Source organism: Phaethon aethereus (assembly GCF_964289735.1).
Source record: "Phaethon aethereus genome assembly, chromosome: 26".
Taxonomy (NCBI): Eukaryota; Metazoa; Chordata; class Aves; order Phaethontiformes; family Phaethontidae; genus Phaethon; species Phaethon aethereus.
The window spans coordinates 70918-98345 of NC_138602.1; the positions used below are offsets into that span (position 1 = coordinate 70918).

Genomic DNA, 27428 nt, shown 5'->3' on the forward strand with positions numbered 1-27428 from the left:
TCCAGTACCTATCTGAAGTGCACAAGCTGTTTTGGAACACTGTCAACCACGCTTCATAGTGACAGTGTGTTGAATTCATCATAGGCTAAGCCCATACTCATACAGTTTGCTTCTACATAGATACTTTCAGCTCTATAACTGTAGAGTTTTGTGCAGAAACCTGTGTTCACACAGTCTACAGGAGACGTGTGGACATCCTGAAAACCTGAGTCACCAAGGCTATGAGGTTCAGCCTGTACACAGCCTGTCCCATGGGCTTATGTCTGTGTTGCCCAAATGGAGCTATACTGGTTAATAGGATGTTTATTGAGTAGTCTGAAAAGATTTCTCTAGCATGTATGTATGTGTGCTTCAGCTGACATCTTTCTTTTTAATGCACAACGAGTGCCGTCACCACTCTCCCATGGTCCTGGCTTCAGGTGCCTTTGCTGAATCACCAAAGGCAAGATGGAAGGGGAACTAGCACTAAAGGATCCTACAGCCCGGCCAGAGGAAAAGGGGACAGATGGGGGGTAGCAGATGTTCCCACCTTAAAACAGCCTTGATGGGGGAAGTTAGGTTATACTCTAGGCCCCACAGAGTTGTAGAGACTCAAGATTTGTCAGGCAGCTTAAAAACTGTTGCATGTTGATTGTAGGCTCTTAAAACAGAATTTGAAGAGTCTATAAACCCTGTTTATCTTCATTTTATGTGCCAGTGATTTTTGTCCAGATACAGCACTGCAAAGGAGAGCTAGCAGAAGGAGTGGAGAACAGCGTAGAAGCAGGAGCAAAGCCACAGTCTCCAGGGTCCCAGAAGCTGCACCAGAAACAAAATGCTGTGATTATTGTCAAACTGAAAACTGGTAAAAGACCTGGATGTTCTTTTCAGTGCTACTGAAGTTGGATATTAGCCTTATTGTCACTAATTTTGCTTGCACTTCTGCATTATATCAGATTCTTAATTTTTAGAAGGTATTTTAATGTTGTGGGGTTTGATATCAAAACCTGAAATCAGGGAATGCAGGGAGGATAAGAATGCATTTTTAGTAAGATGGTTTTCCTTTTTCTTTGGGGAAAAGGGGAAGGTGTTTTCCTGCTTTGTATATTGTAAATGGTCAGAAAGTTCACATCCACTTGGTATCAGTTACACATATATTTGTAATCAGCTTTGTCATCATACTGAATTGGCTATGTATGCTCCAGGAGAAATGAGATTCATATTTGAAGAAATAGGGGCCCTGTTCTTCCCTGTTGTAGTCAGATCAAAGGACACATTGAGATGAATACTAAAGTCCAAATCAAGAAGAGACATTATGATTCAGACAATATCCTTCAGACTCTGCAAAATTCTGGAATCAGGCAGATCTTCAGTTTATCTAACAATGAAACTACTTCTGAATTAAAGATATCTTCAAAAATCAAATGTATGATTCATTTTCAATTTGTTAGGCAGTTCTTCTTGCAGAAAATGGGCCAGGGTTTGGGCATCCACTGCAGTGAGATGCTTTCTACTACTCAGGTCAGACACTTAAATGATGTGCTTTTTCCTTGGTTTTGTAAGATGGCAGTTCCCATGTGCTGTCAAGATGATCTCAATGGGCATCTCATTCCCATGCTTCCCATTTCCTTCTTCTGTGCGTGCAGAGAGTCTGTTTGGCTTGGGTTCAGAGCTGGTGTTTGGGATATTTGTTGTTACCAGTTAGAATGAGCAGCCTGTATTGGAGGGCAGTGCAGCTCATATTTGTGTATGAGGTAGAATTATCTAGCAAGAGTGTTTTCATGTTGAATGCTTTGTTACACCCATGTCACTGTCTTTTATGTTGCTAAATTCTCTGATCATGTATGTAAACCCCACCTTCAGGCATGGTCTTTAAAATTACCTTAAGAATCCAGCTTACCACTTAGTACAAAAATTCTCACCTGGAAGTACTTTCCAAAATCATTTAAAGCAGAAGATAGATATTTTTATTTTTTAAAGGCGAAGTCTCAGAATAATATTAATTATAATGCATGCATGCACACACATGCACCCAGTGGAATTGCAATGTGTAAACAGAAATAAATAAATACAAAAGATCAAAGACTAAAAAATAAGAATATGTACATGTAAGAGGACAGCTGGTAGCCAGCCCTGGAGCAGACTTGTTGCATCCTTGTGATACCAAGCTGTGAGTCCTTTAAAAAGGAAGCTATGAACCTGAGAATCTGCAGTATTAAACTTAAAACTTTCTGATACATCTTGCTGAGAATGACAATAATGTTCTGTTTTGAATTCTGAGGCACTTATCTCCCTTTTAGCCCTTTTTTGGTTCTGTGCCAGGAATCAGCAGTCACCAAGCACCTGATAAAAATCTGTGAGCAGGTTATCAGTTCCTTGGGCACTGATGCATTCCACACCTCTTCTGCTTCCACAGCCAGATGCGACCTCAGCGAGGGTGTAATCCTTCCTCTGCTTCGCTGGCTTGTGCTGACAGGTTTGCTGTGTGCGAGGCTGTCCTCAGTTTATTCTGGTCTCTCCTCCTTCCAGGATGGCATGCTTTCTGAATGAATGGCTGTGGCAGCACGAGTTCTGGCTGCCCCCAGGAATCACCTGGGAGGACATGCAAGAGTCAGAAGACATCCAGTACCCTCAGCCTCGTGATCTCCTGCTCAGTATCCCTTTTGCATTAATATTGGTTGTCATTCGATGTGCCTTTGAAAGGTAAGTTATTTAGTACTGTTTGGGTGATTTTAGGGATAATGCTGGGTCCAAAAGCTGTTTTTATTGTCTGTGCCAATGTGTGACTGAAGAGGTGCACAGAAACTCCAGGTCATGAAGTCTGCTGAGGTACATTTTTCAGCTCTTTCTTTCCAGCCCTGTGTACTGGCTAAAGAAGTGTGTTGGATGTAGAACACAAACCCTACCCTTAAGGTCTAACTATAAGCAATGTAACTTCCTACACTTAAAACAGATAGGCCCTAGCTAAGGTTTATGCTTGTGTTTTAGAAGGCAGACATGCTGGTTTGTTTTTTGTTGCACATTACTTGCTGCTTCTGGGTCGAGTGCAGCAGAAATCATGTTTAGACTACCCATATACAGTTAAGGCTCCTTTATATTAGGTAGTGGGAATCTGAGGTGTTGCACCTGACAGACAAGCCTGAATAAAATGCGTTAGATTGGGCTGAGTCGTCTGACCTCAGAATCAGCACTGCATAGCCGCACAAAGGTGTGCATTTCACTGACCACTGCTCTGGGTTCAGGAGTGTCATTTCCTTGGGAGTGAGTGCCATATAAAGACATTTGTAGGTGGTTCTTTCTGGCCAGCGCCATTTGAGTGTTTTTCATATTACTCTTCAGCACAGAAAATTTGAGGGTTATGGCAAAGGCATAGCTAGAAATCCTGCAGGGTTCATTGACTCTGAGTTTCATAAAGGTCCTGAGCTGGTGCTGTTGCTTTATGCAGTTTAGTTAATAGTGTGATCTGCAACACAGCATGATTTGCTGGTGGATAACTGAGATTTACTATAGTGTCAGCCATTGTCAAGACTGCAGAGTAAGTTCCCTTTCATGATTTTGAATACTCTTCAAAGTGGTCTTCTCTGGATTGAAAAATCCCTATTCCTAGTTGCTGATCGAAGAGATAATCTTTTGAAGTAGTTTAGTCAAATCTACAGTGGTTTTAAGCTTAGAAAGAGGGAAAAAAAGGCAATTAAAAAGTTTTTGTCATCTTTTTAAAAAAAGCAGCTGCATAAGAAAATGGAAGCAGAGCTTTGTAGGCTAGAAAGATGTTTTTTAAGATTTTCTGTGGTATAAGGACAGCTTGGAAAAGTTCATAAAAGTTGAAATGATTCAGGGCTCTGCTGTAAGAATGTTTTTAATTTAAAAAAAAATATAGCCAGTATTTTTACATAACACAACTGTGTGAATGATTCTTTAAATAATCACTTTATGATGATACAAAATTGGAATCCAAATCTCTTCTTTGTAAACAATACGTTTAGTGTGCATTCCATAAATTCCATGGATTTTATCCTGCACTTTCCTGGGGACATAGGCATCTTGGTTACCTCTACTGATGTGGGAACCAAGGTTCTGTAGGTAACCATTAAAACACAAGTGACTCACATTTCTTCCTTGATGATCTGCAAGACATGGCTGTATACAGTACTCCTTTAGGTAGGCACTGTCAGTTGGTACCTTGGACACATTTGCTATGTGAAGCTGGAGGTTAGGCCCCATGTCCTGCATTGACGAGGACTATTCAGTTCTAGGCTTCCCATTACAAGACATGAACAGGAGGAAGAAGGAGCCAGACTCTTCTCAGTGGTGCTCAGTGACAGGACAAGAGGCAATGGGCACAAACAGAAACTCATGATACTCCATCTGAACATAAGAAAATACATTTTTAACTGTGAGGATGGTGAAGCACTGAAACGGGTTCCCCACAGGGGGAATGGAGTCTCCATCTGTGTAGATACTCGAAACCCAGCTGGACACAGCCCTTCACAGTCTTCTGTAGCTGACCTTGCTTGAGCAGCAGAGGTGGGCTGGATGATCTCGAGAGGTCCCTTTCAGCATAGATTCTGCGCTTCTATGACTCTCCCTTTATTCCCCTTCCTCCTGCCACACTGCTTCTAGTCAATCTAAATATCTGTTCTATCTGCTTTAGGACATCAATGGGCAGGTAAAAAGGATTTCTTTCTTTCCCATCCAAGCACTGCCTCAGCTGGGAAAGTTTGCACCGGCCTGGTCCTACTCATTAATTTTAAAGCTGTTTTGATTCACAAACTTCATTAAATAAAAGCTTCTTGTCACACCCTTAAAAAAAGATAATATCACAAGCCCATTTTACAGGTCCAGGAAACCTATAATCATACCACTATCTTACCTATGCCGATTACAAGCCAGTGTTTGAGCTGTATTCTTGTTTGTTCTAACTCTCTGCAATCATTTATTTCAGCATGACATTTTCTCATTCTCAAGCGTTACTCTTTCACATTCAGTTCATCCTGGAGAAGAAAGCTTCCCATAATGAATGGGAGGTATGAATCAAGTCCTCTGTTGCTCCGTTACCTTGTATGTACAGTGGCTCTAGCCCTGCTTAAAATAATTTGCACAGATTTTCGGAATTTCAGACTGAAAGGACGTGTGTGTTATTTCTCATTCTCCATGTAGATGGCCTTGACTTTGTGGCTTTGTACATCTGGTCTGTGGGTCAAAACGAGTGTAGGTAGCTAGTATACAGCTTTGGTTTTGGTGGCTTTAGCTTGGCCTCTGGCAATTTATTCTGCCCTCACCTATTACTTGCAACTGTGCATCGAGCACAAAGTGTTTTTTTTCTCTAGACACGCTCTGTATTCCTGGTGGTGCCTGCTCTGGGATTTCGGAAATGCTTTAATGTGTTCATGTCATTAATCTGTGTCAGAACTCCAGGAAAATACTGAGGCAGGAGAAGCCCAGAGGATTTTCTGCAATCCCTCATTCAGCAACTGCCTCAGCCACAGTGCTTGGCCGATGGTTCCATCTTCTTGGTGTGGAGATGAAACCTGGGAGAGACCCCGCTTCCTCAAGCATGGATTTTCCTCTCCTTGGCGCCTGCTGGCTGAACTGGGAAAAACTGAGACAGTGACATCCTTTTAACGACCAGTTGTCTGTGGATTAGGTGGAGGCTGTGGGAAGAGGACATGCGGTAGCTGGGTGGGGCCTGGGAGAGCTGAGGAGGTTGTGGGTGCAGCCCTAGGGGGGAAGAAACAGCTCACGCTTGGGTGAAGCAACTCTTCTGTGAGCAGTTTGCTCTGGGGAAGGTGGAAACATGAAACATTCAGTGCTGGAGAGCAGAAAGCTTGTTACTGCTGCAGTGCTCCTAGTCTTTGCCACAATGCCGGAGCAGTTGCTGGGGGAGGTGGGTAATGATGTCATGACAAAAGAGAGGACCTAGAAGTTGGGAACCTCTGCCTTTCTTTTGATGTTTCCAGACTGTGCTTGTGAGAAGGAAAAGTGTCCTTCATCCATAACTTGGAGCCTGATTTTAAGCACCTATACACCTTAGCAGAACTTTTCCCTGGACATATGCCTGCAAGCAGGGTTGTTGACTTCTCTTCTGGTTCTATAATGTTTGAGACCTTCTTCCATAAAAATAAAATTCTTGGAGTTTTATGATTCTGAAGGAATCACAACTTCTATTACAAAGTGTTTCTTGCCTGTAGGGTTAGGAAAATGTGGAAACTGAAGTGCTTTGATGGATAGCAAAGCAGAAAGTTGAAAAACAGAATTTACGTACAATTTGTGTGATTTTTGGACTTGAGCAGTGATTTTTTTGGATATTGGGGAACTGAAAGCCAATGTCAGTGAATTTGAATCCAAAGAGTTCCCAAATTGTGCTAGAGGAGGATTTTAGTCAGAAAGGTTAGGTCTATTCTTAGGAGAGTTTGTGACAGTACGTGAACCATGTGTTGTATGTTAAAAGAAAGGGATACTGTTGATCCTCAGGGAACAGCTACTTGAACTCAGAACTAGATGAAAGATAGAAGAGGACACCCTTTTCAAGTATTTTATTTTGAAATGTATCTTTCTGAAATTCATTTTGCACAGAGACTTTTGTTGTTGATCAATTAATCAGGAAGGATCTGAAAACAGCTTCCTGTTAGGTCCGTATAGGCAGTTTTTTTGTGCAAAGGTGTGGGACACATTGTAGTATTTAATTGAAAGCTGGACTGACTTGTCTCTGTTTGGATAGTAGCACTATAGTGACTTGAGATCCTGTATATTAACTTTGATGTGAAGCATTCTCCTGTAAGCAAGAGAAGGTAGATACTATTCCAGGAGCTCAGGGATAACCCTCTGCCAAAAGAAGCATGACACTAAAAGAGATTGTGCAGTTCAAAGGACAGAAGTTCTGGTTGCTGCTGTCACTGGTTCTGCATTTTTTAGTACTAGAAGATATTTGTAGAGTGTCGCCCTTATAAATTAAAAACATTTGTGGGAGGTTAAAAAAACAACTCCTCCCAAAGTTAAATTATTTCTTGTATCTCACACTAACTCTAAAAGCCTCTGCAGAAGGCATGTAGCCCAGTCTTGCAAGGTGAGGGAGTATCAGTTTATGCCCCTTCATGATAAATCCTTCATGAGACTAAATGACTTCCTTTAGTCTCAACTTCAGCAGGTTTTGCACAAGACAGTTTGTTCTTTGGTACCAGATTACTGAATAAAATGCATTAGTGTGCACTTTCCCATGTAAATGGTGAAGTGAGAGAAGCTGACTGATGAAGAAGTAGGCTTGAGATAAGAATCATCTCACTGAATGTGTCTTGCCTTACCTAGCTGTGGAGAGTGGTACAGTTTAGTCCTCAGACTTTCTCCTTCTGTCTTCCAGAGAGCTGATAAACTGCCATGATGAGACCATCCCTGCAACTGAGATGAGGAATCTGTGATGTTGAAATCAGTAGAGGCATCATCCTCTTAGGGTTGTGCTTGGAACAAGATTTAACTGAAAACTGAGTCAGAGCATACATCCAACATGTACAAACATCCCTTAGGAAGAGTTTCAGGCCTTGATTTCCCAATGATGTTCATAAAAATAGGATTGGTCCCATAATTCATGGTTAAACTCAAAACCTCCACAACAAAGTAATTGTAACTTTGGTTAATTACAGTCTTCATCAACTGCAGCTGGCTTGTTTCTGTTATAGTAAGATTTTATGCCATGACCATAACAAACCAGCAGGAAAGAGGGAGAAGACAGGGATTAAACAAAATTGAGAAATCAGTCAGAATACTTTAAATATTAGTTTTTCAATAAAAAATTTGTGGGCAAGCTGCCCTGACACCTGGCAGAAACATTTTCTTCCCTTTTAATGTGTCTGGAAAATTTGAGACCTTTCAGTTCCCGATGTGGACTGATAAGAAGCTGCAAAGGTTCTTCTTCAAAACAGAACTTGATTACATCTTCCTCTTCAGAGGAACTTGTATCAAATGACTTACCTTTAAAAAAGAAAGATAAGGCCCACTTCAAGGAACCACTTAATATAAGAAACAAGACCTAGTGCAGACCTTAAGGTAAATGTTTTCCCAATTTTGATGGCAGTTACAGGTATCATTGAAATACTGTGTCATTGTTCTTAGCACAGGACTTGCTGGTCCAGTGTCACTGTTAACCCCTTTGATATTAAACAAATCATAAGATATAACTGAAACATTTCTTAAGAGCAATTAGAGCTAAAATCCAAAATTCCTAATGATGATGATGTTCCTCTGCCATGCGCTGCTTCTTGCAGCAATGCCAGGGTGCTGCTGAATTTCACTGAAACTAATCAACGCATACACATAGCTTGTGCGATAACTATATGTCATGTTGGAAAGTAGCTAGCAAGCACGCTTACCCCTGGGCCTTCTCTCATGGTAGAAACATACCTTTTTCATTGGTCTTGGTACATCTTTGAATGTTCCCGTAGCTAGTGATGCCAAAGGAATTTCCAAGAGGTGATGAAAAGGAACGACTGATACACAGGCTGGGGGGGCTGACTGTGCAAAAGAAAGGTGGAAATCAGCTGTTACATGACTGAGCAAAATGTGGAAATCAGCTCTTCCATGACTGAGCAAAATGTGTAACCATTCTGCATTTTATGCCGTAATGTAATAGAAGCTAGAACATTCCTTAGGTAGGTGGTCTGTTTATAAAATTGCTTTTGATACCTATTAAATAAATTAAGAAACGGGTTCTTGAAAAGAAAACTTCCAAAAGACTCTTCTGGAAGGATGCTTGATCTAGAATGGGCCCTAAGTACATGCGCATATGGAGTATAGGCTGTATGGCTGGAAGAGACCACAGGCATATACACCTGTGGTCTGTACACTATACAACCTCACCATATAACCCCATTCATACATATATCCCATACTATTTTCAAGTAAAACACCCTTAAACACCTACATAGTGAAGTATCTTCCACTGCTTTTTTGCTGCAAAGAAAAAAAAGAAATCTTGTTCTGTGTCTGAATCATTAGGGATAACTGATCAGAGGACCTTCCTGAACAGCACGGAGATGACCAGGTAGAGCAGGCTTGGGTCTCAGCATCACTCCTTCTGCACAGTGTTCGTCAGCCCGTAACCACCCTCAACACCAATTTACAGTTGATAATCCAATAACTGTTCAGGGAAGCTGTTAGAACCTTAAGCTAAAAACTTTTACTCCAAAATGCAGAGTTTTTCCAGAGATTTTGTGTGTTCAGTGCACAGCAACAGTGCTGAACAGTGCTTCTGTGCAGACAGTCTGCTCTTTTTTCTAATGAGACTAATTGCATGCCAGTGGCAGCGTGTAAAAGGTAGCGATTAATAAGGAATAACTAATTTTCCAGAAATTCAAGGAGGAAGCAGTTAATTTGGGACTTCTTTTTTAATGTTGATTTGCCAAGTGTCCTGCTTGTGCAATGTCCGTGCGGGATCTCACTTCACACCAATCATGAGGCTGTTTCCTACTGCCGAGGGAGAGAAGAGTGTTTGTAGTGGAGTTGAATTGTTGAGCACAGCAGTTCTATTGCCCAGTTTTGTTACCCCTTGATAATTTTTTTCTATATATGCAGATATTTTTCTTTGAATTGTTTCACTGTGAAAGACTGAAGATGCACAGCTAGCATAAGCATCGATTCCTTGTGAATAGGTTTTTAATTGCTATATCCTTATTTTACAGCAAATGTTTGACTTGTGTTAGAAAAAATGGAGGTAAGTTACTCCAGTAAAGACTAAGTGCCTTGTGTTTCATCAGGACATTTCTTTTGCATTAGTATCGCACATCTGATAGAGCCTCCTTCTTGATCCTGAGCCAAGTCCCTAGTTCAGGTGGATGTTCCACGTATGTTCAGTACTCTGGATTGGGCAGTGAACAACATTTAGGCCTTATCATCAATGTGGTACTCTGCATAAGCTGCAAGCAAGCCAAAGACCAACGATGGGGATCAGGGCTGTCTCTCTAAGCCGCGGCTTCATGCCATAATCCCAGACACCCAAGCACAGTGGATTCAGAAGTTGACAAAGCAGGATATAGCATTTCCCAGCCTCATGTAATTTTGGATATTACAGTACAGAGCTCATGGCAGTAGAATACAATTCCTACTGTTTTTTGTAAGTTGGGGGGTTTCACAGTTTCTTAGCTATCTTATCTGCTCGACATGATATTTGTGTTTGGATTCAAAATGTGGGAGGCAACTGTTATTTACTACATCATGTTTTAACAGTGCTGCAGTATCAGAAATTACAGTTCTGCTTTTGGCTGAGCCTTTATCTTTTCTTTTGCAGAGCCATAGCCCTGCCCCTCAGTAGCAAACTGGGTGTGAGAGACAAGCAGAGACCAAAAGTTCAGCCCAACCCCATGCTGGAAACATTCTACAGTACGCGCTGCAAGAACCCTGAAGAGGCGAGTCCTTTCTTACTTTGTTTTACTCTAGATTTAGCCCTTGTGTCATTAGCCAAATAAAATCAGGTTTGGAATCCTGAAGTTTGGCAATGCCATTCATGCTTGGAAGCTCAACAAAGCAGCAGGAACCACTATAGCACTGGCCACCTGACACAAGCCAGCCACAGGAGACATTCTGCAAATGCCATCAGCTATCAGTTCTGCTTCTGAACATATGGAAGTAGCAGCTTTCTATAGGTAGCATTCAAAAAATTTAAATCCCAAACTTCTATGGACAGGAAACTGTTCTCCCAAAGGAAATAATGACAACTTCTGTTCCCTCATGGGGGGCACAAACTGAAACAAAGGAGGCTCTGTCTGAACTTCAGGAAACGCTTTCTTATTGTGAGGGTGACCAGGCACTGAAACAAGTTGCCCAGAGAGGTGGTAGAGTCTCCATCCTTGAGGATACTCAAAAGCCATCTGAACATGGTCCTGGGCAACTGACTCTCGGTTGCTCTACTTGGGCAGGGGGATTGGACCAGATGACCTCCAGAGGTCCCTTCCAACCCCAGCTACTATGTGATTCTGTGATGGCTTCTTCTCATATGTTAGCAAATCCCTGTCACATCAGCTGCCTTGAACTGACTCCCATGTTGCTAGTCCTTGCAGCTCAGCAGGCGTGGATTGCTTGATGCTCCTAGTTCTGGAGTGGGTCATTCGGTTGCTGTACAATCCATGGCCTTTCAGGAAGCCAACTAAAGTCTTGGCCATGATCAGAGAGATTGTAAGGAACATCAGAAAACTGCAAACACAAATGGTGGGTAGTTTTCCCATGAGAAATAAGAAGAGTGATCTTGAAGAACTTGGCAGGATAATCCAGTTATAATGGCTGTGGCTGAGGGAAAAAACATTGGCAGGATTGTGAATTGTCAGGCAGTGTTAGGATTTAACCCTCTCAGTGAAGTCCCTGGGTGTGACCCTTGTGGTAGGGAAAGGAATCGGATTTTCTTTCAGCTCCTTTTTGCACGCTCTTTTGGCCTTGAAGTAATAGTAACACTTACCACGGGCATCTGAGCAGGGGACTGGGGTTCCAGTCCCCAGGGGTAGTCCTGGGGCGAACATGTTGCTGCCTTGACAAGGCTGTTGTGGCATGGTTCGTACTGCAGTGGGGCACGTGGAGCCCCAGGACATTCAGTACTAAGTTAAAAGTAAAAGAATGGAGGCTAAAATAAAAATGCAGGCATTCATCAAGGTTGCACAGCCAGCCTTTCTCCCCAGAAGTGGGAAGGAGTTTTCCAAGGAACACTTGCCAGTATGGTGGTCCCTGACCTTCCTGTTGCCTGTCTGTGAAAGCCACACGTTTTTCAGTAAAACTGGTCCTGTCACAGAGACCTAACTCAAGGCCTAGCTTTGCAAGCAGGATTTCGCCACAGCTCTCACTGCACCCACATTGCACTGAAGCTGGCACTTTTATCCCAGAGAATCCATGCTGCTGGAGCACAGCCTCACCACGAGACTCCCGACAGCAGCGTGACATGGAGCAAGAGCGGTGCAGCTGGCTGCTGCCTTGCTGGCTCCATTCACCGGTTACACCTCAGCCAGTCTTCTATCATCTTCCTCCCTCTCCCATGAATTCTCAAACACCTGCTTACGAGTCAGCTTTTACTTGTCCAATACAAGATGAGATTTTGCTGTTCTCAGCAGCCTTCCCCTTGGGAGAAATTCCACGTTATGGAGCAGTTGGAGAATATAAATCAGTGTCTCCATTTGTCTCCACCACAAGAATAGAAGTCACTAAGTAAGATTGGAAAGACGCACATCTGAAAATTGGTAATGAGCATACTTTTGTACATGTTTGGACTATGTAAGTCACTCTTAGATGATACCATTAAGGTAAATGCATTCTGTGAAAAAACAGTGTCTTACTTAAAAAATAAGGCTATCCATGGTGACTCTTCCAGAAGGAATATAAGGCATGACAAACTTTTTTCACGTCACATGCCAAATTCTTAATAGCTTAAGGACAAAAAAGAAGGTAATTGCAGTATTTCTGTGGGTAATCTATTGAAAAATTATCCCTAACAGGTTTACCACAACAGGAGAATATCCGGTAGGAAAATGGTGTTGCCTCTGCTTATGACATCAGTCAGGTTACTGGCTGATACTGCATCAGAATGCTGAAAGGCATGACAAGATTCGGTGCAGAACTTTAAAAATTATTTAAGCTTCCGTAAATCTTTCTTGGAGTGACAGATTTAAGGGAACTTGGTCCCTGAAGACAGGGTGAGGAAATTATTTGATAGCAAACTCCTGTGAGGAGATAAGCCCAGAGTTTGAAAGTCGAAACTAGAGAAGTTCACATTAAAAATTAAAGTTTCAATATTTAGCATTAACAACCAGTTGCTTATGGGGGGAATGGAAAGATTTTCTACTATCTGAGGTCTTTAAGAGTGGACAGCTTTCTGAAAGATGCCTTAGCCTGAACAGATTTGGGCTTGCCAAGAGCCCCTTCCGGCCTGGATCTGACCCCGGCTGCCTCACCTGTTTTCCAGGGTGAGCTGATGGGTTTAGCCAAGCAGTGCGACCTGCCGGTGAGGAAGGTGGAGAGGTGGTTCCGGCACCGGAGAAACACAGACCGACCCAGACTGTCGAAGAAGTTTTGCGAGGCCTGGTGAGCAGGAGCACAACCCATGAGCAGCAGGGGCCTTTCGCCGGAGCTGAGCTCCGCGGGCCGCTCGCTGCCGCCCGCCTGCCCTTCACTGTAGTGCAGGGAGCGTCCTGGGTCTTCCCTGCTCCACCTAGTTCTTCTGCAACTCTCTGCTGCTTCTGTTACTGAAACATTCCTTGCTTTTCCCGTTATTTTCACTCCCAAGTCTCCTTTTACTCCTGTCTCACCTTTATGCCTTATAGGCCCTCTGTTTCTGACTTTGTAAGGTGGGCATCCTGCTTTGAAACTCCCTGCTGTTTTGCATCTTACTGCTTCTTGCTGCAGTGCTGCTGTTTCAGTTCCTCCAAAATAGCCTTTTTGTTGCCTTTCCTGTGACTTCCCTTTGCTTTACTGCAAGCTTTTGCAGCATCTTTCCTGAAACTGTTCTGCAGGCTGTTGCTTTCAGAAGTCCCAGGCAGCAGGCTGGATTGCATCTAGGACTTTCAGCATCCTGAATGTCAAAAACCAGTACCCTCTTACAGTGGCAGAAAAAGGGGCCTATGTGAAAGCTTGTGTTTTCCAAAGAGCAAAGTTCTCTTGTAAATAGCTGTGTAGAAATACTCCTTATTATGTGGAGGCACAAAATAAATGTCACATCAGCCAGTTCTGTGAATGTTAGTCCTGGCTGAGCTTTCCACAGAAAAGGAGGATTCTCCTGAGCTTGGTTGAAATGCCTTACTTATGAGTGGCTGCTCTGCTATTCGTGTAAGGTAGTAGGTTCTGCCAGGAAAGCCACAGAGATGAAACAAGTCATTAAATATTTGCAGTGCTATTCATCTGCCTAAAAGTGTGTATCTGTAGGGTAGGCATCAACTTTGAGCTAACCACCTCGTGCTCCATTTAGCACTCAACCTCTAGTTCAAAACCCCTGCCTAAAAACCCTAATTGAAAAATAGAAAAGAAAAAAATTATGTGTAATAATTATTTATAATATTCCAGATAGTTGCAAATATTTACAAAATCTGTGGACAAGGAGTTGTAAAGCAACCACCTTTAATCTGCTTCTACCAAGATGAAATCTGAGTTCTCCCTGCGCTCAGCTGACTTGCAGTAAATAGTAACAGTAAATAGTAAACAGGAAATTCTTTTCTGACTCAGCTCACCGCCAGTAGTGTCCTTCCACCTGCCCTTTATCCCCATGGGCAGTCTGTAGAAAGAATGTCTCCGATGTGATGGAGCAGCTTTGTAGAGTTTATGCCCGTCTCGGAGCTTCTGGGGGTTTCATTGACAAGTGGAGTCTCTCTCTCAAAATGTAGTTAGTTCTGATTTGTTACGGAGATTTTTGGAAATTAAAGGACTTTTAGAAGGTTTAGACAGCTTTACTCCTTTGAAGATTTCCTGCGTTTAGTCTATTAACTTGTTTATTCTGTTGGGGTGAAATTCGTCTCATTCCTTAATATATATGTATACATTCAGTGTGACCTGCCTCTGTCCACTGAACTTGGCAAACAGTTCATATGTGCTTCTGTGTAAGTTTAATGTGAGTAAATCATTACCCGCTCCTGACTGAGACCAAACGTGACAGTCATTAATTATTTTACATGATAATGAATTTAGCATGCCCAATCTCCAAAAGCCTAGGAGAGAGATTGTCATTTTGACTTTTACAAGTGCATCTGCTCATGCTGGGAAGGTTTTGGATGAGTATCTGGGTGATTTTAGTCAGTGGGATTCTTGTATTTTCTGCCATTTCTAAAGCAGAAGAATTGCTCTTTGTGAAGTTTGATGAATGTGCTAGTGTCATACAAAGAGCAACTCCTGATCTGGGCAAACTTTCAATCTGTTAGTGTATGTCTTCACCTTAATAGTGTCTTTCTTTGAGTGTGATTGATACACAGAATTGTAGCGTGATGGTTAATGAATGGGATTCTAATGCATTCTGTTTTCTTGGTTTGTAGCTGGAGGTTTACATTTTACATCATTTCTTTCTTCACTGGACTTGCCGTTCTGTATGATGTGAGTACACGAGCAGTGCCACCTGCTGTCCTACCTAGCCAGTGCCTGCAAGAATGGCAGATTTTGTTGTCAAACGTCCTTTCAGACCTCCTTATAGAGGTTTTCCCACAAGGTCAGTGTGTATCCTCTGCACAGCACACTTATGAGACCACAAACATATTGGACCGTGCTTATTTAAAAAACTCCAGGTTAAAACCAAGAGGTTTCCTCTTCTTCTGGCAAAGCAGAAGACAAATGAGATTGTGTAAAAATATATTTCTATGGGGTAGGGGATGGAAGACTTTCCTGAGATGGGAGCTGCAGGGCCTGTTTGTGTGTTGTATCCAATACCTATTTAAGGTAAAAAACCTTAGACTTCCTTTGGAGCATGGACTGCAATTTAATAATTATATTTTTAATTTTCTTTTTCTTACCCAAGGTGTGAATGGTTCAGGCTCATGCCTCTGCCTTTTCTCTGATTTGATAAATAATGAATTCTCTTGATACAAATTGAACTGCCTCAACAGGCAGAAGAGGTGATAGAAGCCATGCATATGCTCTAATCACTGAGCTGTGGTCACTTAGCTGCGACTAGGGTCACTGGTCATCCTCTCGCTGTGTTTTAAAGGTTCCCCTGGCTCTTTCACTGAATCCAATTCCCTAGGTGAGCTTTGCAAAAGCCTTCTACACTGGCATCTTCCGAAGGGTTAAGTAATGGAAAACCTGCAGATCCCAAGAGAGCAGGCACAAACTATGCTTGTAATTTCTCATTATTGTAACAAGTGAAGAGCTTTGAACTTACACTGACTTTAAAGTCAGAGCTTAAGGTACTCTAGTAGTATGAGGACTGCAGGATGAGCTAGCAGAGGAGTGAAGGCACGTAAATCCCGACTGCAGTGTTTTGTGAATCTGTACATCAAAATAGAAGACTATTCTTTGAAGCCAGCTATGAAAGTTTGGTATGGATACCCTGCTTAGCATAGTACAAGAGCCCTGTGGCAACACAAGGGGCAGAATCCTCTTGTTCTGCATGTTATCTGACCATTCTAGGAATGAAATATCATCTTTGCTTTTCATGAAAGTCTTTTCTTTATTCAGTACACATCTTCCAATTTTCACAAAAAAAGAAGGCATCTGTCCTACAAACAGCACTTCTAGATCCTGTAGCAAATAGCACATCATTCTGTTACCTAAAACTGTACCAGAATGACTACATTAAAAAGAAGGACAAAGAATTAATGTGACAAGGTGTATTTGTGTGTCACATTTCTTGACCTTTGCATGTTTACTTTGTAATCTGAGTAGTATTTTAACATGCAACTGTTTCTGTGAAACACCCTTTTTTCTTTAGAAAAAAAGAAAATGTTTAAATTCTATATTAGTAGCTTTAGACTGGTGTCAAAAACCTCTGCCCCATGAGTCAGTGAAATAGCAGGTAGCAATGGAAGGTTATCTCACAGCAGGCCACCAGAAAACAGCTTGATTTGCTGAGAGTAGAGGAATGATGAAATTCATTAATCTGGCGTTCCTTTCTAGTTTCGGTAACATGGTGTGCCGTAGTTCTTTCAGAGTTTTTGCTTAGTCCTGATTCCATATCACACATCTCTCCTGGTTCTGCACCTGTATTTGCTGCAAATCCTACTCCCAACCCCATTCCCAGCCAGCAGGAGGCTGTGTCTCCTCCTTATTACCACTGCTTGTAAAAACCACTGCTTCCTGCTTCCCTTCCAATGCTCATGCACCAGCAGGTGCTTACTGGGAGAAGCAGCAATGTCTTCTTGCTTTTAGCTCTGATATCTGGAGCCTCATAGAACTGTTCTAGAAAATTACCCTTACAGATGTGGCATAGAATACGTTCTGTGACTGGATGCTCTAGGACATGCTTGCTTTGATCAAATCTGGGCACAATGAAGGGTCAGAGCATACTCCATGCAGGAAGAACTTTTGGGGACTTTAGTTGCCATGTTTCTGTGAAAGTTTCAAAACTGCCAGGTTCTGAACCACCAATTTTCTATGAAGTGTGAATAAAGTAGGATCTTTTCAAAGGTTCATTACTTAACAGACTGCAGCAGGATCCTTACTGCTAGAGGAAAAACCATGTTCCTGACACAAGTTTTCATCCTTCTTACCACATTTAAGTGTTGTCCAAACCACAGAGATTCTTAATGAAATAGTTGTAAGAATATTTTAATATATTCAGAACATCACCACCACCCCCCCAAACTTGTAGAAAGCTGCAACAGGTTGGTATAAATCTTCCCTGAGCTATTCTGTTTGGAACTGGGCTAAACAGCATGTGAAATTTCAGCGCAATAGCCACAAATTGGCAATGACACAAGCAACTGCAAGTTCTCTTAGTGGAAGTCTCTTGGCAACTGAATTCCAGACAGTGCAACCAGCCTGCCTGTAATAAAACAAAACAAAGTCTGTAGTAGTAACAAACTAAAGGAGTTTGGCAGTTGATTAGAGAAGAATTCCTCTGGCATTCTCACATTCATGTTGCATTTTCTTTCCAGAAGCCTTGGCTTTGGGACCACAGAGAGTGCTGGACAGGATATCCACAACAGGTGAGTCCTGCAAGAGGGAAAATTGCTATTATAAATCATGTATTGTCTTTTGATATCTTTTGAAAATATTAATTATATTAGTGACAAAAGAGAGTTAAATTAAATTAATTAATTAATTCAGACTCACGAGCTGTAAGAATTCAAAGTCAGGTCCTGTTCCAGGGATCTGGTCTTTTTATCTGGTGTAATCTAAACACAATAGAGGATGAGTCAGGAAAGCAGGAGTAAAGGGAAGGTGAGAGTTCTGACCAGGTGAGCCAAGAAGCTGAAAAATGGGAATGTTCCAAGGTTGTTTAGTTTGTAGAGGAAAGAGACTGAGGCCAGAGAAGGACACATTGCCTGAGGAGAAGAAATAAAAACTTTAGTGGAGAGTATGTAGAGCAGGGGCCATGCTCTGAATGTTACGTACTTTCAGCTATACTGAAGAATCATGTCCAACAGTGCTCGCCAATGAGTTTGTTTCCCAGTGGAACTGGCAGTATGGCCAGTAGCAATACAGCATCATTCCCATTAAGTTCAGGGCATGCTCCCCTACAGTTTTACAATGTACATTCTGAGGTTTTTCACAACAGCACTGCAAGAAGTTGTCCAGTGGGTTGGAAAGCGTACATCTCTTATTAGCCCAGACCAGAATAACCTTAATGAAAATTGCCAGCTAGGCACAAAATTTGCTCCTTGTTCATCAACACAGGCAGCAAAGAGAGCAACCAAAAGCCAGGTGCTTTTGCTAGCTGCCTCCCTTGCTATTCCTACTCCCATAACTTGACATGTTGAAAGAGTTAGAAAGTGGCTTCACCCACTGAGCGCAGGAGCTGTTGCCTGCTCTGCCTTTCCCTTTAGGTTTTTATGTGCTCTGAATTCGCTAGAGAAGACAACTATTGCCTGTTCTATAGCAGGAGCCTTCCTATATCATACTGCTGTGGATGCCAGAGCAGACATAGTAAAGAAAGCTAAATTTCATTAAAGTTAAAAATCTGATTCCAACTTTGGAAGAGGTTCCCCTCTCCTATGAGAGCAGCTGGTAAGTGTTTCTAGCAGTATCATGCAGGGAGCTACCTTGCACAGAATTGTACAGTACTAGAATTTCCTGGTTAGGAAATAAAATCTTTCATTAATGGAAGAGGAGGCTGAAGGAAACTTGATCCCAGTACCAAGACAAAATGAAGACTGCCTATGTTCCAGGGCTTTTTGGTCTGGCAGTCAAGTTAGAGCAAGACCCTGTGACTGTACATCGAGGTTGCAAACCCATAAAGGGAAACGTAATGAACAATTTTAACAGTGTAAGCCACAGGAAACATAACGGAACAAATGAGTGAAGAATGAGGTAGTATCCTTCAAGCCAAGTCTCCAGACAATCTGCTGTCACTCAAAGGCAGAAATTTTAGGGGCAAATCTGTAGTTCACTATAAAAGTCCATCCATACAAACAGGTGTTGCTTGGATAGGAATGTAAAAGTAAAAGGATCACTTGGGTCCTTGTGTCCTGTTCTGTACATTTGGAGTACATGTCTTTTCAAAAACAATCCAAGCTATCATAACCGCATATTGGGGTAGGTTGACTCTGGCTGACTGTCACATGCCCACCAAGCCACTCTGACTCCCCACTCCTCCCCACTCTTCTGGGGAGGAGAAAATACGACAAAAGGTATGTGGGTTGAGATAAGCACAGGGAGGTCTCTCAGCAATTACTGTCACAGGCGAAACGGACTTGTCTTGGGGAAATTAATTTAATTCATCGACAATCAAATCAGAGCAGGATAGTGAGAAATAAGAACATATCTAAAAACACCTTCCCTCCACCCCTCCCTTCTTCCTGGGCTCAACTTCACTCCTGATTTCTCTACCTCCCCCCCAAGTGGCAGAGGGGGATGGGGAATGAGGGTTGCAGCCAGTTCATCACACCTGGTCTCTGCCACTCCTTCCTCCTCACACCTTTCCCCTACTCCAGCGTGGGGTCCCTCCCATGGGAGACAGTCCTCCATGAACTTCTCCAGTGGGTCCTTTCCACAGGGTGCAGTCCTTAGGAGCAGACTGGTCCAGCATGGCTCCCCCCTGCAGGGCCGCAGGTCCTGCTGGGAGCCTCCTCCAGCGTGGGCTTTTCATGGGGTCACAGCCTTCTTTGGGCACATACATGTGCTCCGGTATGAGGTTCTCCATGGGGTGCAGGTGGACATCTCCACCCTGGACTTTCACGGGCTGCAGGAGAATTTCTGCTCTGGTGCCTGGAGCACCTCCTCCCCATCCTTCTTCACTGACCTTGGTGTCTGCAGAGTTGTTTCTCTCACGTATTTTAACTACTCTGTCCCAGCTGCTGTTGGCAGCAGTTTTTCCCCCTTCTTAAATATGTTATCGCATAGACGCTACCACTGTCACGGATGGGATTAGATTTGGCTAGCAGTGGGTCTGTCTTGGAGCTGTCTGGAACTGGCTCTGTCAGACATGGGGCAGCTTATGGCATCTTCACACAGAAGCCAGCCCTGCTGCCCCCCTGCTAGCAAAACCTTGCCATGTAAACCAAATACACACATTTTCCAACATCTGTAACAAACAGAGAAGACCCAAAACCAGAGCTAGTAATGTCCCACTGGCAAAGAGTAAGAAAGGTCAAGGACAAATCTGTGTATTAGCAGGAACAAAGAATGTATTAAATACAAGTTCTACTAAACAGACCATGCCCTGTGCTACAGACAATGACAAAAGAAATGCCAATTCTCCCAAATAATCTTAACTTTGGGGAAAGAAAATCCCTTCTGATCCAGAGCTCCTGTTTGGATAACCTCCAGAGTGTGAACAGCACCTACTAGCCTGGGAGGTGTTAATATACCCCCGGTAGCACCAGTGCATCCAGCTGTGCTGCTGCTTGTGGCCAACCACTCGTGCTACAACGAAAACAAACTAAAATCTATGAAGGCCATCAGTCAACACTTTGGGTAGAGAACGCCCAAGTAAATTGGTATTTGGGAGCACCATACTCTATGATTCTTTGGAAATGCTAGTTGCAAAGACCTTTTAGTAATAGTATTTTTTTTTAATCAAATAGGTTTGGGTTTAAGGAGGCCATATAGTGCTGCAACAGTGAAAAATTACTTGTTAAATAGTATATATCTTGCTGAGTGGGTCTAAGTTAGCTTTCCATCTGTAAAACCCCAGAAAAATTACCCAGAAGAATGCAGATTACTGTTCACACTGGGATTGCACTTTCCCCCATTAGTTTTAAACTAAAAAATCCATGATAGAGTACAAGGTGTCTGAAGTATCTCCTTGAATTCCAAAAAGGGGAATGATTTATTCAGCTACTACTTATCTATTTCACCATAGTGAAATGGTTTACATAGTTTTTAAAGCTCTATACTGACTGCTGAGGAGTCTGCACAGTGCTGAAGATACCTTAAAAATATTCAGGATCTTCCTGGTGGTTCCCTAAGTGTTCCACATGGGGTGGCAAAGTGGAATTGCCCCTGCTATTTGCTTTCACCTCAGCACAGATGGCACTTAGTAAGTAATCACATTGTTCAAATGCAGTATTTCCCCCTGAAGCTGAAAGAACCATTTTTGGTTTTTTGGTTGTGTGATACTCTTTTGCCTAGGAAGGTGTCTTCACTTCCAGTCCTTGCTCTACTTTATCTGATGGATATTTCACTGTCTGTCTCACAGCCTCTCCAACCCTCCCTGTTCTGGTACTACCTGCTGGAGCTCTCCTTCTACTGGTCACTGGTCTTCACCCTGCCCTTCGATGTGAAGAGGAAGGTGAGTAGCAGCCTCAGGGAAGGATCGAGCACAAACAGGACCCAAGCTGAACACTCAGGAGAGTGATCTGCAAGAGCACATGTATAGTGCTAGTCTGAGGTTTTGAGCAACTCTGTCCTTGCTCTTTCCTGGGGATTTCCATTCCTGGTCACTGCCTTTTCTCTCTTCTGGGAAGTAGAGAACACAAACGCTGACATAGAAAAGTGCAAACTACTGCAGAGTTCTCAATGCAAGCTTAAAAATGGCTCTTCTGGGACTCCTCTAGGCTGCACTGATCATAGAGATGGGAAAAGAGATGATTCTCTGCTAGCTAAGCTTCATGCATTCCTAGGGCAGACAGGATGCTGTGTGATCACATAGGCATACATGTTGCTAATATACCCTTATAAGTAAAGGGTGGTTTTGAGTCACCATCAGCGAGCCTGGGGATATGAGATGGTTGTGCAAACAGGTGGGCATGCACAGGGGCACAGAGCAGAGATGCATATGGGCACTGCTTTGTTACAGAAAGGAAGCTGTCTTTATGTTGAATTTTTCTGTGCTGAATCATTGACTCTTGTGTCTTCTGATTTGCACCATCATCGGACCATTACTGGTGGAGGGAGAGCGTATTCTTTGTTGTGAGATCCTCAGTTTAAATCATAAACTTAATTCCTGGGTCTCTTGGCTGCCTACATTTCTAGAATGTATTTGGTAAAAGAGTTATACGGATAAGACCTTATAGTGGGAGGTTTCTTAGTCACTGGGTAGAGCATTTCATTGCTACCTGCAGGAGGCATACTTTAACTGGGGCAGAAGGTGCATTATGTGTTTTCTTCTCTGCTGTCCCCTTTCTCATCAGGACTTCAAGGAGCAGATAGTCCATCATGCGGCAACCATCTTCCTGATCAGTTTCTCATATTGTGCTAATTATATCCGCATTGGGACACTGGTGATGGTGATTCATGATGCTTCTGATTGCTTCCTAGAGGTGAGCTCCACAACTTACGTGCCAGGCAAAGCCTAGTTAGCAATGATGCTCTTCAGCCAAAAGGTGTCTTTTGATCTAGCACAGTATGGGCCAAACACTGTTACGGAGTTTCACAGATAACTCAGTACTGAATCTCCTGACCCAGCCTAGGGTACCTTGTGGAGAGCCAGGAAGAGGCATGATTACTTGCATGCAAATTGTATTGTATCTGGCTCATTACCCTCCTGAAGCACGTGCAGATGCGCTGTTTTGGCCTGCTGTTTTATTCTTTCTCCTTCCAGCCAACTAAGATATTCAATTACATGAAGTGGAAAAAAACTTGTGACAGCCTCTTTATGATCTTCTCAGCTGTTTTCCTCATCAGCCGCCTGGTCATTTTCCCCTACACGTGAGTCTGCTGCAGTCAAGGGAAATGGAAAATCTGCCAGCATAATTCAGCTGGGTGCTGAATCTTTTGGTGCAGCCTTTGCTTTTCAATCCTTGAGCCTATGTCCTGTCCTTTGCATAGGCTACAGTGCCACATGGCTGTTGCACCTGCCTTCTGGTAAACTAGGGTGGTCTGCCTTGGAGTTCATAGTGTAGTCTTAAAGTCCTGAAGTATACTGCAGAGGAGGAGTCATCAACTCTACCCTGCTTATTTCTGGTGGGGAGTTGGCTCACATGTGTTATATGTAAGAAGGAGGGGACTGACCTGAAACTTATTCTGTGACTAGAGCTTTCTGGGGCTTAATTACAGCCCTACTAACAACACGGTTTCCCTCCACTTCAATTCCCTCTCTCTTGCAGAGTGCTCTATAACACCTACTATTACTCCATGGAGATATTCCAGCCATTCTTTGGATACTACTTCATGAATGCTCTCCTGATAATTCTGCAGCTGCTCCATGTCTTCTGGTCCTGCCTAATTATTCACATGGTCTACAAGTTCATCCTCCAGGGCACGGTATGGATCAGTTTGTAGTCCCCTGTACATCACATGGGGAGGGCGGGTCCACCTAGACTGCTTGAGAGCACAGGGGTTCATCTGGGATGGATTCCTCCTTGCCCTAGTGAATTATACGTGTACATTCCTAACAGTGAGGTGAAAGGAACACTCAGTATTATTAGGGAAAGTTGACCAAAAAAAGGTAAGATTTTTATGAGTCACTACAATATTGGGTCCACTTCTGATGGTTATAATCAAGAAAAATGTGGCTTGCACTCCAGGGAAGATTCTGTGAACAAAGCCAGTGACATCTGAGTGAGGATCCCAACACTTGGTCCAATATGACCTGCATTTGTAACAAAACTAAGAAATCAAGGCAGGGAAAGTTGCCATGATTGGTGAGGCCAGTGCAAAAATGCTCTTACCCTTATAGTACAGGATTTTTAATTACAGTATTACTGAGATCACAGAATCACAGAATGGCTGAGGTTTTGAAGGTACCTCTGGAAGTCTTATCCATATTCCCTGGCACAAGCAAGGTCACCTAGAGTAGGTTGCCCAGGACTGTGTCCAGACAGCTTTTTAGTATCTCGAGGGACGGAGACTCCACAACCTTTCTGGGCACCCTGTGCCAGTACTTGGTCACCCTCTCAGCAAAAAAAGTGTTTCCTTGTGTTAAGAGGGAACATCCTGTGTTTCAGTTTGTGCCTATTGCTTCCTGTCCTGTCACTGGGCAGTACTGAGAAGAGCCTGGCTCCATCTTCCTTACACCCTCCCTTTAGATATTTCTGTACATTGGTAACATCCCCCTGAGCCTTTCCTTCTCCAGGTTGAACGGTCCCAGCTCTCTTTGCCTTTCCTCATGGGAGATGCTCCAGTCCCTTCATCATCTTTGCAGGCCTTCACTGGACTCTCTCCCGTATGTCCATGTCTCTTTTGTACTGAGGAGCCCAGAACTGGACACACCACTCCAGGTGTGGCCTCACCAGTGCTGAGTAGAGGGGAAGGAGCAACTCACTCGACCTGCTGGCAACACTCCCTAATGCAGGCCAGGAAGGGCAAGGGCACCTTACTGGCTCATGTTCAAGTCGGTGTCTGCCAGGGCCTCCAGGTTTTTCTTAGAAAAGCTGGTCAGCCCCAAGCAACCAGGTGCCAGGGATTGTTCCTCCCCAGGTGCAGGACTTCATACTTCCCTTGTTGAACTTCACGAGGTTTCCATCAGTTCACTTCTCCAGCCTGTCAAGGTCCCTCTGGATGACAGCACGATCCTCTGGCATATCAGCCACTCCTCCCAGCTCTGTGTCTTCAGCAAATTTGCTTAGGGTACACTCTGGCCCATTATCCAGATCATTAATACATGTTTCATATGGATTGTCTTACAGTGCTGTAGATGTCTACAGAGTGGATATTTCTGTCTAAACTAGCTGTCTGGACTCTTTTCATAGCAGCAGAGGTAAACAGGCACGCCCAACGCATAATTCATTCAAGATTGCACCCAGGTAGTGCTGTTCATCACTATCAATCATAAAGCAGCCTTAGAGGAATGACTGAGATGCAGCTGTATAAGCCTAAGTGAAATGCATCCCACTCTTTCTGAGCAAAAAAAAGAGAGACCAAACTGGGGCCAGATTTTTCTGGGAGACCAAACTGCTGCTCAGCATGAAATTCTTCCCAAAATCAAAGACGTGGCCTAATGGCACTAGATTGGCCACATGCCAAGGACACAGTCCGGGAGTAACAACTCGTGGGATTTGACCTCATAGAACAGGATGAGTTGTTTTATTAGCATCCAACTGGGGAATTCTGTCTTACGGGAACTGAGAACAAGCATTAAAGGCTCATCTTCATCCATATTGCCCCTATTTTCTTTATCTGCCTTCTCTTAAGGTAGCACAGAGCAAATTACTTGCAAATTAGGAAACAGTAACTTCACACAGGGCAGAAAAAGAAAACACAACTGAAGAAGCCTTTTTATTGTTTTCCTAATTCTATTGTGGGCCAAATTACCATTGCAGTTACTACAGTGTAAAATGATGAGGTAATAAATAGCCTTATTAGAAAGAAATCAACCACCTGGGAGAAAAATACTGAAGCATATCCAGAATTTTTCCTATTTTATCTAAAAATCATCAGCCACATTTGATGCAAAAATATATTTGAGAGCTTTCCATATTGAGCAGTGAATAGCAAAGAAAAATTGTCCTAAACAGATCAGTTTCAATGATGATATTTTGTAGCCCAAAGCAGTATCAGCAAGAATACAAGACATTCTATTCTTTTTGAGATCCATGAAATTCTCCCTCCAGTCAGAAGTTCAGATTCTTCTCATGGGCCTTTTGGTCTCCACAGTTTTCCTCTCTGGCTACAGGATTATCTGCACCACCTTCTCACATGATGCCCCCTAATCCACAGTAATTAGAACTCAGCCTAGATCCTGAAGTACGAGTTTCGTTCCCTCACGCAGGCAGCCCGAGATACAATGATAGTTCCTTTGTGAATCTTGCTAGGTTTGAGGCCTTGGCCACATTCTATAGCCATGAATGGATAAATTTAGACATATTGATTACTGTTTGTCCTTATGCTGCAGATCAAGACTCTTGCATAGTTCCTGAACTGCCAATTCCAGAATAACATGAGGTCCAGGTTGTTCACAGAAGATAGTATCTCCTACCCATATTGTCTTTGGAGGCAGTTTGAATTCAGTGCGAATTTAGATTCTTATAAATCCTGTCTGCATTTGGGTGTAGGGATCTCTAGAAAATACATCAGACCAAATAGACTTCTTAATGTGACCCAAGAGATATCCCCAGAAGAACAGAGTAAATGGACAGACACAGGTGTCCGTGCAGCAACTGACAGGCCCCTGAGCAGTTTCCAAAGCACTGGTCACAGGAGGAGTTTGCTGCTTTCCCTCAGAGCACTCACTCCGACAAGGAGTGTGACACCGTGAATTTGTCCCTAATTTTGGCATCTTGTATTGCAGAGTAGAAACAGCCTGGGAAGCCAGCAAGTGCTAGACTGCTTTTTCTAAACTGTCATTTTATCTCATTGTTTCTTCTTTGTCTTCCTTTTAAGGCAATGAGTTAAATATTTACAAAAGTAGATGACAGATCTCTCAGTGAATAGTAAGAGGAAAAGCCTGAACATAAAACTGAATGTAATCAGAGTTGAGTGGCTTTGTGTTGAGCTATTGGTTTGCTTGAAAGCATTATGCTTTCAAACTGTCCAAAGCAGTGTGCCCAACCTGCAGCCACCCAGGGCAAGTGTGGTCAGAAGCTATCTCTTTATCTCTTTTGGAAAATGTAAAAGAGCTTAACTGCCTCCCCCACCCTTCGTCCACATGCTGATGCCCAAAGCAGCAATGTGGATCTCCTTGACCTTACACGGTTGTCCTCAGTCTGGGGCATATGTGGTTTGGTGTGGCTTCTAAACCTGTAGAGTAATTCCTAACGTTTATCAGGATCACAGAATTCTACTGAGGCTGAAATCAAAGAGACAGAATCTGTTTCTTTCATTCAAAGGTGATGTAAAAGCTGAAAGGACATGGTAGAACTGTGTGCCAAAGGCATGTGGCTGAAGTAGCAGATGAATGTTTAGCCTGTGGCTCAGCTAGCACTGCTTCTTGTGCAGACTTCTGTGTTTGTATTGCTTCTCATTTACATTTTTCTGTAGATGGAAAAGGACACAAGAAGTGACACAGAAGAAAGTGACAAGGATGAAGAAAGAGAAAAGATTAGGGAAAAGGAGAAAAATGGGATCGCATATTTCAGCAACGTCACAAGCAACAATTATATCCAGAGGAATGGGTCTGAGCCACTGAACAACAGAACACATCTCACCAATGGCCATGTCAAGGAAAGATAGCTACTGTTCCCGTGCTTCAGATTGGGTCTTTAATGACTCCAGCCCACCGTCTTTAGGAACAGTTTTGCTCATTGTTTAGATAAAATGGAGTGCAATTGCAGTATCATAGCTGAATTCCTGCTTCCTGTAATCAGAATTGTTTATAGTCAGTGATATTTGAAGGAAGTTTTTGGTCTTTCTTCAATAAAAGCTTACTATAAGTTGTAGCTTGAAGCAGATAGAAAGGGATCAAAGTGGTTTGACTTGTATTAGACTGTACCATAGTTGTGTTAAATGTGTTAATCTTGAAAAAGACTTCAAAAAAAAAAGGTGGATAAACTCTGGCAATGTCAAGTCTTAACCACCTCATGTGTTTTGGTAGG

The 27428-nt window shown here is 42.8% G+C and overlaps 1 protein-coding gene across 1 annotated transcript; it reads left to right on the forward strand.

Moving 5' to 3' along the window:
* Nucleotides 1–2509: 2509 nt before the first annotated feature.
* LOC309413643 (ceramide synthase 4-like) lies at nucleotides 2510–27066 on the forward strand (the record flags this gene model as incomplete). Its single annotated transcript, XM_082010832.1, has 10 exons — nucleotides 2510–2682; nucleotides 10253–10370; nucleotides 12905–13023; nucleotides 14958–15015; nucleotides 17511–17561; nucleotides 21215–21307; nucleotides 22149–22277; nucleotides 22559–22665; nucleotides 23064–23220; nucleotides 26875–27066. 10 exons carry the CDS (start codon nucleotides 2510–2512, stop codon nucleotides 27064–27066), a joined length of 1197 nt encoding a protein of 398 aa, XP_081866958.1.
* Between the last annotated feature and the right edge of the window lie 362 nt (nucleotides 27067–27428).